The sequence below is a fragment of the Anopheles nili genome, chromosome 3 (genome assembly GCF_943737925.1).
Source record: "Anopheles nili chromosome 3, idAnoNiliSN_F5_01, whole genome shotgun sequence".
NCBI lineage: Eukaryota > Metazoa > Arthropoda > Insecta > Diptera > Culicidae > Anopheles > Anopheles nili.
In genome coordinates this window covers 10928263-10943128 of record NC_071292.1, presented here as the reverse complement: position 1 = coordinate 10943128, position 14866 = coordinate 10928263, and the positions used below count along the sequence as shown (strand labels likewise).

Here is a 14866-nt window from a genome sequence, read left to right as displayed (position 1 = left end):
AGAGAAAGAGAAAGGAATCAAGATGCAAATCATGAAATACAAAATACATACTCCTGCTGATCGTACCGCTGGCAGCCCGGCCACCGCTTGGGCGCCGCAGTGCTGCCGGTGAGGAACCGTTCGTGCTCTTATGGGTGCTATTGCTATTGCTACAAATGGCGTGATTGCAACCGCTACTGCTACTGCACTGCGAGGTGGGACTACTACAACTAGCACCGTTGGCGGTGTTGTGGCTGCTCGAGACGAGAAACGCGCCCGAACCGGCGGCCGGAACCCGCCCATCCGCCATCATGGCCATCTTAAGCCCGAGCAGTGACAGTTTGCCGGTGGATGACAACGCGGACGACGTGGACGTGGAGGACGCAGAACCTGCCGGTGGTTGCAGGAGGTTGCTGCTTCGCAACAGGCGACTGATGAGGGGCACTGCCGGACCACCACCACCACCACCACCACAACCACCATTACCACCACCGCTAGCGCCCTCGTACAGGCTGCTGACAGACGTATCCTCGATCGGTGGTTGCGTACTTGGTTTCTTCAGATCCATCGGAAGGTACCGTTGGTCCTCGATTATGCTCTCCATCGAGCTGCGGGATGGTACGAGGCTATCGGCGGGGTGTGGTGAACTGCAGAGCACCTCGGACACCGGTGGTGACCAACCTCCACCACCGTTGTTAGGACCTCCTGCTCCGTGCAGAGAGCAGTGTGTTGGGGCGAGTAGATATGCTGAGGACGACTTCCGGTGACACCCGCCAGCCGGACCGAATGGTGAGTAGTGTTGTTGTTGTTGTTGCTGTTGCTGCTGCTGTTGTTGTGGTGGGTAGTGATGCTGCCACCAGCCGGTGGTTCCGGACCCCGTGCCAGTGATCCGGGAGTGATCACCCATGACCCGGATGGCGGATTCCTCCGTTAAGGGCAACGAGCGCGTTCGATGGTGGACGGGTTGGATCGTACCGGTGGAGGACGCAGACGATGACGAGAGGGACGCCGAGAGGGGTACGATTCCGGGTCCGGCAGTCGGCCCCCCCGGACCGACCCCCGCGACGCTGCTCTGGGAGGAGGACCGGGTGGTGGCACCACCGGCCGCATGGATCGCACCCAAATGATTCGTATTGCTATGGGGAGAATGGCCTAACATGGGAGCGCTTGGCAATGATAAAGCTCTTTGATGGAACACCCCGGTGGCGGAGGATGCGGATGTAACTGCGGATAGAGACAAAACGGGTAAAAAAGAGATAGTACACACGGGTGTCTTTCGGCTTGCGTATCTTTCAGCCCTGCGCCAAGGACTCGCGGGAAAACAAGTCCTGCGAGGCCAACTGGCCAGGCGAGGATGGGAACAAGGCGCAATTAGTACAGGCCCCGCTTTGGGTGGTTACGTACAAAAAAGGGTGGGCCTGAGCAGCTGTCACGGAAACCATCGTCCTTTTGTCCTTGGTCCTGGGTGTCTATGTCCTTATCGAGTCGAGTTTTATATACATTTGAGTCCATTGCTCTCTCTCTCCGAGCTGCAAAGCTTTGGAAGTTCTTTAGAGCTAGTGAGGTACGTCTTTTAGGCTCCCAAAATTTGGGATCCTTCCACGTCGTAGTGTTTGTGTCGTTCAGCGGTAGTATGTCCGTACGCGTGCAACGGTTTCCAGCTGTCGCGGCAATATGCCCCACGGTGGTTAGACAAGACGTTAGTGCTACAGGCTCAAGCGGTAGTATAAAAAGGCGAGATCGAAAGACAAGTTAGTTAGTATGGGGGAATGAGAGCGGATCGAGCGCTGGTGTGAGTGTGAGTATGTGTTTCCAGTTTTAGTCCTTCCAAACGAAAAGCGTCCCACCCGAAGCGTACGCAACCGGAAGTAGAAGGTGCGTCACGTTCGGTTGAGCAATTTTACAGCATTATGCATCTAAGCAGCCTTACGCCTCACGAACGAAGGCGTGATCACAAACGATCACCACTTCTCGTATTTCCTCCCACGGAGAAGCTTAATAATCAACAGCGCGATATGGTACAGCGGCGATATGAGAGAAGGCAGCAAAACGTGCGAAGCTCAGCTTTCAATGAAGCAGACTTTGAATAATGGTAGGGGGGGCCTTGTGTGAGGTGGATCCACGGGCGCAAACACACAAAAAGAACATCCTTCACATCCACGGCAGCTCTCCATCGGGACCGTCTTCTGGTTCTGCTTGCTCGAGACGCTCGCTCAGGTATCCTGTCGTTATCCTGTCGCTATATCAGGTGTCAAGCGCCAACTCACGTGTAGGGCAAAGTGTCGCGACATTCCCATTCCACACATGGTCGCGTTCTCCGCAGGTTTTTCTCCAAAAAAACGAACGTTAGACATATTCCTCGTTTGGTTCCTCGTAGAGCCGAACGTCACCGTTGTGGATGGTGTGGCGGAGAGAGATTCGCTGATTATCTCTACCCTAATTAGTTTAGTTAACAGGAGTGATTACTAGGTGGAAATTTACGACTATCGTCCGCGGTACCTCTCGCGGTTCTTCTCACGGCGCGAAGGTGTTCCGTTTTTCCGCGATCGTCCCTTTTTCTTCGCGCTCCATTCCTGCCCAACCGCGACCGCCGGACGCGCAGGCTCGATGCTACACCCGTGGTTCTCTCGATGGCTATTATGTGTTCTTTTCGCTCGATTCCGTTTCGTTCGTTTTCATTACGTGCATCACTGCACCGCGCGCGTACCGGGGGAGACCAGCGAGCATACGAGGTCCTGGGTCCCATAAATAATCTTTATGAGGTTCGTATTTCAGCCAACCGCACAATCTGTAGTCTTGTAGCCTCCGTGGCCCGATAGCCGCGCGCGAAGAAGACGCGCACATAACACACGCACCTTGCGTGGGTCGGAGAACTAACCCCTTTAGTGGTTCCGTGTTGCTGCGATATTTAATTACATCCATTTCTGGCGCACTTTATCGGTCGGCGTCGCGTCGCCTTTGCGCCTGGATTATTAATTAGATGACTACATTATGAGTCTCGTTCGGACCGCGGTCTCGGGTTATTCTCGCTTCGCTTGCGGTTTGTTTTTTCCACCGGCGTTTTAGGGCTGGCTTAAAGCTGTCTAAAATCCACACAACCTCTGCTGGTCCTTCAACACTTGCTGGTTGAATTTCACCACAAACCGGGAGTGTTTCACGTGTTGTTTTGCCATTTTCCAATCGACCAGGGGTAAACGCTCGCCGACGGGGGTGATTGACACAATCATGAGAATTTATTGACCGGACCGAGAGTGTTATTGTTATGTTTTGGTTTCTACCGCTAAAGCCTCCCAATGTACAGATATACACACCCTGGTTGACTGAGGTTACGGAAGCCACTACGTCCCAACTCTACGAGCTACGACTACGGAACCGGATTGTTAATAGATCTATTCGAAGATGTGCCTTTGGATCAGCGCTTTGCGAGAAAATTCAACCAAACGAAAGGAGTGAGAAAAGGAAAATTCACCAAAGAAGAACACAAGCTGTGGAAAACTCCCCTCCCCCACAGTAAGACCGGGGGAATGCACTAACATGGGTTTACAAAACGAAAACGAGTGCAAAAAGCGACGAAACAAGCGAGAAAAAAGGGCCCCGAAGGCTCGGTTCCCGTTCCAGGCTCGAAAGGCGGAAGTTTGCGGAAATATTATTCGCAAACACAAAAGACATAAAACTTATGATTTAGAGCAGGATATTTTTTTGTTGTTGCGAAAGTGTACAGCCACCGCTTTTCGAGGAGAAGCGCCACGGAAGGCTATAACACTTATGTTATATGAGGATCGCAGCCGTATAAATGAATAAGTTTTAAATCAGCCCATTTATTAATTAATAGCCGCAAACCGGCGCGGCTCGGCACTTGCTCTTGGTGCCAAGGGGGAAGCGTTTTTAACATCTTTATCTCAACACCGTTCGCGAATCGTTTTTTTTTTGCTTTCATTTTCGCGAACGGCCTCCAGTGAGGAGGAAGAAAGTGGGCGGAATTTATGCGCGAATTGCAACGCGGCTGCAATAAATCATTCATTTCGTATTTTTTTATCTGCCTCAAGCAAAAGCAAAAAAAAAAGGAGAGCGAGAAAGAGAGAGAGAGAACAGAAGAAGCAAGAACAACCCCCGCGTAATGGAGCTGTCCGTACGGATCAGAGCGCTGGGGCGCAAAAATGGCGAAGCGAAACAAAAAAAACGCAAACTAAGATGGGAGCCCGCGTAAGCGGAAGAAGAAATTAAGTTCATTCAGCAAAACCGCACGGAACTGGCGGCCGTCGCTCAGGTTTACGAGGAAATAATGAGAATCGGACGCGAATATATTTGCAGTGAAAAGCGCGCGCTTCGGAAGCCACCTGAGTGGCTCGGGAGCAAATTGATAATTAAGACAAAACTGAAGCGGTCGGAAAATGGTTTTGAAAAACAAAAAAAAAACGGTGGAAAGAAAATATTTGTGCAAAAAAAAGCAAAAGAAAAAAAACCAACAGCATGTTGTAAAACGTCGAAAGATGTACGAAATGGGATTCCGGGAAGAGGAGATTTAATAGTGATTAGAGTAATGCACCGTTTAGCCCCGTATATCATTCCGGTTGATGGACAATCCAATCCCTGCTATCGACGGCAGGCGGCGCCTCGACTAGAACCGAAGCGAAAAGATCATGAAACCGCGCCGAAGTCGAGCTGAGAATAGGGTGCACGAGAATAGGGCGAAGAAAAGCTGCACCGAGACGCGGTACGCTTTCGGTGCCGGCCGAGTGCATCTGCACCGGTACGATGCCCATGGCCAACTTCGATCACACTTCCGGTCGGCAGGTTCTTTTTCTTCAGCTATTATGCTGCACCCAACCCCGTGGTGCCGTCCTGTCAGGGGATGGAGGATAGTTTCTTCCACGCGAGCGTCCAATCTTAATTCGTTTAATCCATTTCCCGGCTGCGACTCAAGGGGAAAGCGTGCACACACACACACACACACCAGAGATTGAGGAATGAGGCGAAAGGGGGCAAAGAAAGATAGCGTCTTTTTCCCATCCCCATTGCCGGTGCAATGGGTTTCCTCAAGGGCTGACGCCACCGCACGGTGCACCATGTGTTAAAACTAATATCTGATTGCGGCTGGTTCTCGCTTAAAGGTTTAATTAATTTTCATTTACTTCAGCCGACCTTCGGTGCACCTTCCTTCCTTTCGCTCGGTGAAATTACTTCATCCCCAACACACCAGCTAACTTGGGTGTGTTTAAAACTCATTGCCCGATCGATGCGATCCCTTTTCTTCCGGTTTGTGTGCATGTGTGGGTGTGTGAGGTAGCGCACCGACAAACGAATCAAGCGCCCATTTTATCGAGCCCCATCCGGTGAGGGGGGAATTTTGTTCGAAACGAGGCCGAAATTAATCCATTTTGGGGTGGGTTCGGAATCGATCGAACCGTATCGTGGCGTGTGATAATTGCCCTCACCGTCATCACCGATTGCCCAACCTGTGGGTTTCGTTAAACGGGAAATTCAAGATCACTGCACCATCATAAGGGAGTGTAATCGATCGCCGGGCTTCAACAATGTAACAGCTCTTTTATTACATCTTCAAGTCGGCGCTAATGAAGGCAAGGCCGCCCTTTACATCCGATGGGAAATGGGTTCAACGAAAAAATAAAAAAGAAAATTGTAAATTGCCCAATAAAATCCGTAATGAAGAGTGTTTGTGTGATTGTGTTATATCCCAATAAATCCCCTCCCGGAGCGCTATCGAGGAGAGTAGCTGAACGTAAAAAATCGACCACGAATTGACGCATTTTCGGAGAGATCGTGCCAAGCGAGGGCCAAAAAACAAAAAATAGGAGGTTTTCCCCAAAAAGAGCAAAACGAAAGCAGCAAAAACATAATTGCATTCTGAGCGCATTTGCATCTGCACAAGCAAAGCCTCTCCCACTCGATTGCAGCAGATCGTCGAGGAATCGCAAAGGAAGAAGAAACAAAAACAACATAAAAAAAGAGGACAACCCACAACCCCGCTCCTCCCAAAAGAGAACGGAAAGAAGAAAGCGGTAGCCGTACCTGAGACGGAATGGCGTCGCAACGTGCTGCGCAATCGCCGCAGCGGTTTGGCGTTGGTGAGGTAGCTCGCATTGGCCGAATGATGGCTGTGGCTGCGCTTATGGCACCGGGCCCCACGCAGGACACCCGTCGTCGGCGGCGGTGCCGGAAGGGAGGGTGGAAGAGGAGGTGGAGGCGGTGGTGGACCCATCGGAGGGATCGCGGTTTGAATGCTGATCGTCGAGGAGCAGCAGGACGACGATTTCGAGGACGAACTGACTCCCGACGAACTGCCACCACCCTCTACAGAGGCGCTGCCACCAACACCTGCACCAACGATCGAGTTGGTGATGGTGGCCAAGAGATTGCTGAAGGTGATACCACCACCCCCACTTCCGCCGGTTACCTCCTTGCCACCCTGCCGAGTGCTGGCGTAATGATGGAACTTGCTCATCGAAGCCGAAGGCGATGGTGGCATCATCATCATTGCCGCTGTCACTGACGCTGCGATCGTCATCGTCGCCGTCGTGGAGTTTGTCGCGATCGAGGACGAACCCGTCGTCGTGGGGATGGTGATGGTGGCCACTATGGTGGATCAAGGGATCACCGGAAATCAGGACATGGGGAGCAAATGGGACGTGAATAGGAAGACGACACGACAAGACGACGACGCGATTGACAGAGGCCACGGCGGCGCATAAGGGTTAAATTTATGTATGGTGGCGTTTTGCGGAAGAAAAGAGAAGAATAACAGACAGATTTCTCATTACATTCGTACCTGCTATGGTTGACCTGAATTTGGATTGATTTAGAAGGGCAGCTATAATGGAAACGGAAAGAGTACATGTTCGAACACAATCTGCTCATCTACGGTGTATGTGTGTTGCCGTGTGTTTTTGAAATTTTGACGTGTGGTTTTGAGGTAGTTAAATTTTGACAAAGCTGTTTTTGTTTACGAATACGAATAGTAAGTAACGGTTTGTACAAATTTAAAGCCAAATTTAAAAAGGACTAGAAGAAATTTTGATAAAATTTTAAACGAACTTAAATATGCCAAATTATTTTTGCCAGATGTGAGGATGAGCGGATGTGTTTGTATTTTGCCTAATGTTCCAACACAAATTGATCGAAATGAATTTTTTCAGATGATATGAACGTCAATGAGAAACGTGTCTTTACTCGTTTGAGGCTCTTCAACACTTAGCAGACACCCTAGGTCCGAAGGTCTTAACGTCTTATCTCTCTAGAAAATTGTATCCCCATTGTACGATGTCCTTGTTCAGGCTTTTTCCCACTCTACCACCTAATCGTGTGGCGAGATATGCTTCTGTAGCGCTTAACGGAGGCATTTTCCCATCGTAGATCATAGAGCATAGATAAAATACGCTTAATCCATTTCGTTGTGCCACCGATCGGGGGCCGCGATTCATGCAAATGTTGTGTTGAACATTAAACAAACGTTCTATCCAAAGAGCGAGAGAAGGATGAAGATGACACGATAGTCGATTTGTTCGTGGCGAATGAACATGAAGGCGAGAGAAAAGCGATAAGTTTGTTGAACGGTTGATAAAATAGGAAGACTTAAACGCATATACAGAACAGAAGAATCGATCGATGCAAACGAGCGATCGAATTTGACTTAACGTTTTTTAAATTTTCTATTTAATTCATACACAAAGACACGTAGATTCGCATGCAGGAAACCACTCAGATAAAAGCTAGGGACGACAAATGCGACAACGATCAGCCAAATGGGACGAGGATCATGCACAAAAGCACCATCGGCTCAACGGGTAGACAATGATACAGCTTAAGTTACGCATGCAGGCCGTATACATCATACATGTTATATAAATATTATTGGGCGGACCAAACGGCGATAGGGCGACGAAACGGGACGGAGAAAAAAGCTCGTTATATTAGGCGATGGAAGTAGAATTAAGGACCCCTCTTAATTTGTCCGTTTAGGCGTCGACATTACGATGGGGAGATTGAAACCGTTAGCAAATGACCAGTGGAACGCAGGATTCGTCATCGAAGAGAAGCTTTTAAAGGTGTTACACTTTCGATGGCGTCGTGGTGAGATGAACCGCAGACATAAAAAAAAATTACTCCCACATAATGTTCGCTCAATGTTAAACCAGTGAAGCACTCCCTGCTCAACACGCGAGGTCCTGGGAGTTAGTTAGGCAGCCGACACACAAACACACAAACACACAAACACAGAAAAACACACACGCCAGTCTCCACGTCTCTTGGTGTGGAAAGGACTCGCCTCATGTTTTTTTTGGTTCTTAAACATGGAATAGACACACACATTCGCACAATGAGATAAGACATAATCAACGAGCTTGCTCGGACGATGTTGTCGAGGACGGAAGGAAACCGATGTTGATCCTCTGTTCTGTCGTGTCGTTCTACGGTGCGAAACGTTGCCTACCTTGACTATCTGTACCTTGTAATCTAATGCATCTGGCATATCTTCACCTCGAGCCCTATTCGTTTTCGTACCGGCTGAGGAAAATAGAGCGGTCACCGGTAACGTGGCATCAATAATTCATGCTACTACGACCTGCCGCGGCAGGTTTGAGTCAGTTAACAAGCATTGTGACGCAAAGGCAGCAGCTTTTTTTTCTCTCTCTCTCTCTCTCTCTCCTCTCTCTTTGAGTATTTGTTTTTTTTTTCTGTCTGTCTATTTTTTCCTTCCATCATCTTCTTCCAACCGTGCCCGGGGGGCTGCTTGTACCGACCATTGTGAGGCAATTAACCAAGCTAGATACAAATTGAAAATTAAACTAAACGCAAAACGATGGCGGAGCGGAAGCGGCTAGTTGTGGGTGCCCGCTTCTCACGTTGCGTCCTCCACGCAACCCATCCCTGGCTGGTCTAGCTGTCCAGTCAATTAGTCACGCTTGAGTATGACTAATTTATTAGTTTATGCTTTTAAGGTTCGAGCTCGCAAGCACGGTTCTGCGAAATTTGCTACGCGATCTTCCCATTTCAATTTAATTCGCTTATCGCGTAATAGTACGCTGTGGCTCTGTATGTTGCTTTAGGGGTTTTTTGAAAAATAATCTACGACACGGAAGAACTGGTGAGTTTTGTTAAGCTCGCATCGATCCCGGAGCCCATCGACAACATCATCCTTGCTTACGCGTAAGAGATCCATCCATTCCGACGATGAATTTCAACGACTAACAGTGGAGCGTACATTCAACCCGATCCCAGCAGGGTACGAGATGCGAAGAGAGTTTTGATCCTTGAGGCCGAAAAGTCCGAAATTGAGTCCAAAAAAGGGGGTGAGAGGAAAGCTAGGTAACGCGTATATAAAATTGCTGCCACATTTTGCAGTGACTCAATGCGTTGCGGTCTATTTGGCAGTGTGCTTGGGAGTTGCAATAAAACAAAATGAAGTAAAATTTTGAGTTCCAAAGCAAAAAGACCAACAAAAAAAACTCGATCTAATAATTTTGCCAACCAAAAACAAAAAAAAAAGGAAACATTAACCGAGAACAGCCCACTGACGGAGCGCTCTCGGAGAGCCTTTTGCCAGGCAGCGAGCTGGAGGCCGAATATATTGGTGAACTTTAGCAGCACAAGCACAAAGCAATAGACAACAGCGAGCAACGAGCGCTTGGGCATTGCGTTAGCGTACCATCGTGGAACGTGTGTGCAGTAGGAGGTTTAAATTTTGAAGTATTGAAAATTTTGACCATCAAAACGCACTTCTCACTGGGTTTGCAACGAGGGCCGGAAGGGAATGAATCAGGAGGAAGAATAGGAGAAGGAGAAAGAGAACGGTCGATGGAGGGAAAAGGATTCAAAAGTTGTACCGTAGGTGGATGAATGAATGAAATGAGAGGAGCGCGATAGTATGTGAACATCACAATGAGGCATGAGAAGCGAATAAAAAAATCATTATAAAAACGAAGGAACTAAAACCAGGAAAGCAAAAGGTACATCAGCAAAGCAAATAAAGATCGAAGGTGAATGTAATTAAAAAAAAGGAACAGAAATGCTCTCACATTGTGAACGAGAGCTATCAGAGATAATGAACGCAACAAAAAGAAAAGAAAAGAACGTAAAAAATTGTAACCAAACAAACATGTAAACTGAAAGATTCGTTGTTGCTTTTAGTACTTCACGGTGAGCAGATTTTAGTACAAAGAAACTGATGGAATTGAAAGTACAATGAAAGCGGTTTCAACATCGACGCGTAACGGACAAATGATGGTCACATGACACCGGAATAGATAAATTAAGAAGTTGAAAGAATAGGGTATGAAAGTGGCTAACGTTTGCGGTGAAACAAAAGTACCAAAAGTACACATACGATGATATGCCGACGAAGCGAAGGGAAATGGTACGCGGGAAAAAGGAGATCGTTGATTAGGAACGGGGCGTGAGAGAGTGAAACTGCAACCAGCAGAAGTTTGAGAAGATCGGGAAGATGGGATCATATGGGGTTGTAGGGTGGCAGAAAAAAAGAAAGAAAACAAAAAAAAAACATATTCTTAGGCGTACCATGGTCAATCGAGGAGGACGAAAACTCATTGGTACCGGCGATGGTGTTGGTGCTGGTGCCGGTGCTGCTGTTGATGCTGCTGCTGCTACTTCTGCTGCTGCAGGTGCCCCCAAATCCGATACCGATCGCTCCCGGGATTGGAGTACCCGGGCGCGAAACCGCCGTAGCTGTCGAAGGCACTGGTGCCGGTGCCTGTGCTGCTGTTGCTGTTGCTGCTGCTTGTGCACCATGATGATGAAGGACATGATGGTGATGATGGTGTTGAAGGTGATTGTGATAGTGAAGGTTAGAGGAGGCTGGTGGGAGCATGGGAGAGCCGTGTGCCAGGTGTTGGTGGTGATAATGGCGTTGCGATTGAGCAACACCTCCCAGACCACGTTGACTCGCAGACAGCAGTGGCGATGCAGCGCCGCCATCGATCGCCGTGAAAGAGGACTTTTTGAGCGATGTTCGCCGACAACTCGGTGACTGAGCAGTCACACCAAGCCGTGGTGATCCGGTCAAACTGGCGCGACCCGCAACAGGAGTCCCACCACCAACACTACCCGTTCCAGCACCGGTTCCTACAAGCGGATGCTGACTAGGACTGGCACTGCGACCGCCAGCAGGAACAAGCGGAACGTACGCATCGCTCGGAGAACCCGACCCGATGCTGGTCAGAGAGGAGGTGCTGCTACGCGAACAGGCAAACATGGCGCCCGGGTTGCCCATCGCGGGCACCTCGGAACATGGTGCCGCGAATAGGGCGGATGAAGACGTGCTGACTACGGCGGACGCGGTTGAAGTAGCAGCAGTAGTAGCAGCGGTAGTAGACGCAACAGTACAGACAGTGGCGGAAGTAGCAGAAGTATTGGCGATGGAGGAGGAAGAGGTGCACGGGCCGAGCTGGTGATTTTCCGGCAGGCAGGGATTGGCCAACGCGGCCGGTCTTGGTTTCGAGCTCGGTGGTGGTGCTGCAGGTGCACCTGAGCCACTCGCTCCGGAACCCTTCGGCGGTGATCCGACCAGCACGACCGTACTGATGCTGGCGGCCGACGAGGAGGATTCGGAGTTCTGCCCATTGCTTGCCTTTTGCGAGCACTGCTCTTCTGGAAGATGCGAACAGAGTGAATTTATTTGCAATGGTTTTTTTTTTCTCGTTGTGGTTTGCTTGAAGTTTGCTGATGTTTTTTGGGGGTGTTTTTTGGTCTTGGGAGCTCGTGAAGCCTGGAAGGAGCCGGGATGTTGAGTGTGTGAATGCATTCGATCAGGACGGGGAAAAGAAAAGGGGACGTTGAAGAACAGACAGCTAAGAATGCACATCACTCACGCGGTTGAGCGATGGCTCCATCGATTCGATCGAGCTTGTGGAGGTTGATTCCTTAGGACCTTCCGAAAAGTAGATTAGATCGATTCTTGTGGTGGAAAAAAGCCCTTCCCGGTGGACCAAGTAGACGAACACAAAGAACAAACCAAAATCTCAACGACGAATAGCTCAGTTTGATTAAAACCCAAATACGTGGGAATTCCAGGACGTGTTCAAATCACACGCTCCTGAGGATGATCCACAACGAAAACCGAACCGAAAGATCTCCCACGTTTAATGATGCACCAGAATGTCGCTGTTTGACGAATGGATGAGCGCTCGCAAATTCGTTTCACAATAGAGAAGTCGATTCGTTCATGGTTTGGTGAATTGATTGAGTGAAAAATAAAATGACAGGACATTACATAAACCGTTTGCTTTCGCTAGACGACGGAACAACAAACGACCAGTGACAGATGAAGACATTACCTTTCGCACGGATTTTAGTGGGCACACGTTAATACAACACAAGTGGTGGCTGAAACACAAGGGCGACTTATATCCTAGCGCTAAGGCACGACTACACTAGAATTGCCCGACTGGCACGACGGAATTAGGATAAGTACAGAGAAGGAAACGCAAACAACGGGGGCTTTAGAGAAGGTTAGCTCACAAAAAAACGAGTACTAAACTACGGACTAGGGCTCTCAAAACTATACCAAACGCGAATATTTAAAATATGAGGTAACTCTCACACTAACGCCTACGGAACACTTCTACGATGTCAAAACAAAACCAAACATCAACGAAAATGAAACACTGCTTCAGTAACGCGTAAGTAAGTAAAATTATTGGAGGTAACAGAAACAAACAAAAAGTCAAAAAAAGGGGGTGGAATGGAAAAAAACATAAATCTACTTTGTGTTAATCAATCTTAATCGTATCTTCCGTAGCCTAGCGACGATTTTCGGTTAAAACATTTACATGAAGTAGTTAAGAGACACTTGCGTACATGGGAAACACCAAATTGGCTTGGAACGAAACGAATAGCTCCTTCGGACAAAAGAAAGGAGAAGTGTTACGGATGGAAATTGTTTGTTTTGTTTCTTTTCTTTTTGTTCAAAACACGATCGAATGAAGGAAAAACATATTTCAGGGGGGAAAAAAACGAAACAAAACAAAATTGCAATATACAACTAAACATCGTCTAACAAACATTAGAAGGCAATCATTGGTGGCGAGCTGAGCGCTAGTTTAACCATATCTAAGGTGAGCGACAGCAACCAGTGAATAAGATAGGAAGAGCAGAAAATCATCTAGCAAAGAGGTTTAAAACTGTCTACGAGTGAGCAAGTATGTAGGGCTCAGCATATTAATCATTAAAAAAAAAACACAATCATTTAATAAGGTGTAACTAGTGTAACCAACGGAATAAAAGGGTAGGTGAATAACTTATAGAGCAAACAACATTTCCAGGTGCTATATACCTAAGGGTAGAGAAAGTTTGGCGTTTTGGACGTGGTTGGGGGCAGGAGCGAAAAGAGAAGGTTTTTGGCAGCGGGAAAGAAGGGATGAATACTTTCTAAAACCCATATATCATCCTCCTCCACTCCCCCCAAAAGTCCTCTTAATTGCCGAGTGACTCCGGGGAGGATCGGCCCGAGAAGGCCAGGTGTGTCGGTGAAACGGGAGAGTGAGAAAAGGGGGGTGTGGAGAGGGCGAGTTTAAATATTAGCGGAACGTAGAGTTAAACGCAAAAAAAAAATGAAAACTAAAAGAGCACTTACCGCTCGATGGAGAGCAGTTGATCGGTTTCTGGCCGGTGTGCGTCTGGCGGCGGAACAACATCGACGTTGGCTTGGAGGCGGCATTCGCCGAGGACGATCGTATCCGTATCATGGGACCGAGAGCTTCATCCTTGCTTTTCGCCGACCTGAATGGGGGAAAGAGAGAAAGAGAGAGAGAGAGCGTGTGCGCACACGTGGAAAGTTAGTTAGCTTCCTACCTACGGACATCAAAGCGAACGACACCCACACACGACTTGTTGCCCATAGCCACAGAGCCACGCTAAGCTGGCTGTGGTTGTCGCCTTTGACGCGTTTCGAAGGCGACCGAAGGCACAAACGAGCCGCGTTATTTATCACCCGAACCGATTTTCCAGTCAATATCCTCTCGAACCCACGGGCAAACCAAAGCAAGAGAAAAAAGGAAGCTAATTTGACACTTGACTGAATTTTCCTCCACCAAGCAGGGGGCGCGCGCTGATTGATTCGTCTCCTGTTCGTCCTTAGCACGGGTCCGACGGGGAACCGCATGTCAAGAACAAAATGGTCGTATTTTGGGTCGTAAAAACACGCGTGTGTGTACCGTAATCACTGCCACGGTCCCTATCGACGGGTGGCTACTATACGTGGGATCATTGACGACCGAGCGCAAACAGTCCGAATCACCACCGCACAAGGATCTTGGGATCCATTAATTTGCGTTAAATCACCAACCAACACCAGCAGCAAACCGAAGGGCGCAACGCAGGACACCGCCACCGAAGGGTGCCTTAGCTCTTGCTATCGATTACCTTTCGGTTTTTGGCGTCTGGTGCTTGAGAAAAGGGACTAAAAAATAATGTTGTCCGACCGACGGGGGTGGCAAGCGTAATGGCATCAAGATGTTCGTGGGTTCGAGGGTAGCAACAGAATACGACAGAGAAAAAAAAATGGGCAAGCGCTCCTCAGACGTGAAACGAGCAAAATGGAGCAAATAAAAAGTGCTGAATTCCTGATGAACGACGGCGGCGTCCGACCGACGGTTGCGCCGCGGGACAGCAGCAGACGAGACATCCAAACACACACACACACGCACACACCGTAGCCTGCCGTGTGTCACTTGCCACCCATGTCGCGGCACGCGCGCAACAGGTCCTGTGGCGTTGTATGGTGTTGGGGTTTTTCCCTCATCGACTCTCAGACGCAGGACACCTCAAACCTCGGTACTGGTTGGCTGGAGCAGCCAGACGACGCTCGGCTTGAAGCTGTGAACATGCCATGTCTTCCGGTTGGATGTCTCGGAGT

At 48.8% G+C, this 14866-nt stretch overlaps 1 protein-coding gene across 1 annotated transcript in view; it reads right to left on the bottom strand.

The window, feature by feature from the left end:
* The window catches only part of LOC128726528 (pneumococcal serine-rich repeat protein), a 119842-nt gene that overhangs the window by 7154 nt on the left and 97822 nt on the right, over positions 1–14866 (bottom strand). The window contains exons 4-7 of the mRNA XM_053820343.1: positions 13586–13731; positions 10513–11601; positions 460–1203; positions 52–423 (exon numbers count right to left, since the gene is read on the bottom strand). Coding sequence (XP_053676318.1) covers positions 52–423; positions 460–1203; positions 10513–11601; positions 13586–13731 — 2351 coding nt within the window. The remainder of the gene's footprint in view (positions 1–51; positions 424–459; positions 1204–10512; positions 11602–13585; positions 13732–14866) is intronic.